Raw genomic sequence first — 337 nt, forward strand, 5'->3', positions numbered from 1 at the left:
TTCAGGCTGAAAGCCACCCTCCGCCTGGCTTGGAGGATGCTGTGCTGGGGATCCCCAGGTAGTGCGACGTGGCATCTCTGGGCACCTTGTGCCCACAGCCCCCAGCTGCAGCTCAGAGCAGCAGAAAAGGGGCCAGCAGCAAAACATGCCGGTTCCCCTTCAGTAGAAGTCTGTTAAAAAGCGACCCAAACCGCCCAGAGCCAGGGGGGCTTCTGCATACCTCGACTCTCCATGGCGAAGCTGCACAGGCTCCCACTTTGTCATGTAAATGTGGGCGCCCGGGGCGGGGGGCTGCAGGGCTGGAGTGTTGTTCCTGCAGCACAATGCGGCCAGTGAG

The 337-nt window shown here is 61.4% G+C and overlaps 1 protein-coding gene across 1 annotated transcript in view; it reads right to left on the bottom strand.

The window, feature by feature from the left end:
• Window positions 1-233, bottom strand: part of AGO1 (argonaute RISC catalytic component 1) — an 18,954-nt gene extending 18,721 nt beyond the window's left edge. The window contains exon 1 of the mRNA XM_009895609.1: window positions 221-233. Within this exon, the coding sequence (XP_009893911.1) occupies window positions 221-233 (13 nt within the window). The remainder of the gene's footprint in view (window positions 1-220) is intronic.
• Between the last annotated feature and the right edge of the window lie 104 nt (window positions 234-337).

Source organism: Charadrius vociferus, unplaced genomic scaffold, assembly GCF_000708025.1.
Source record: "Charadrius vociferus isolate BGI_N301 unplaced genomic scaffold, ASM70802v2 scaffold812, whole genome shotgun sequence".
NCBI lineage: Eukaryota > Metazoa > Chordata > Aves > Charadriiformes > Charadriidae > Charadrius > Charadrius vociferus.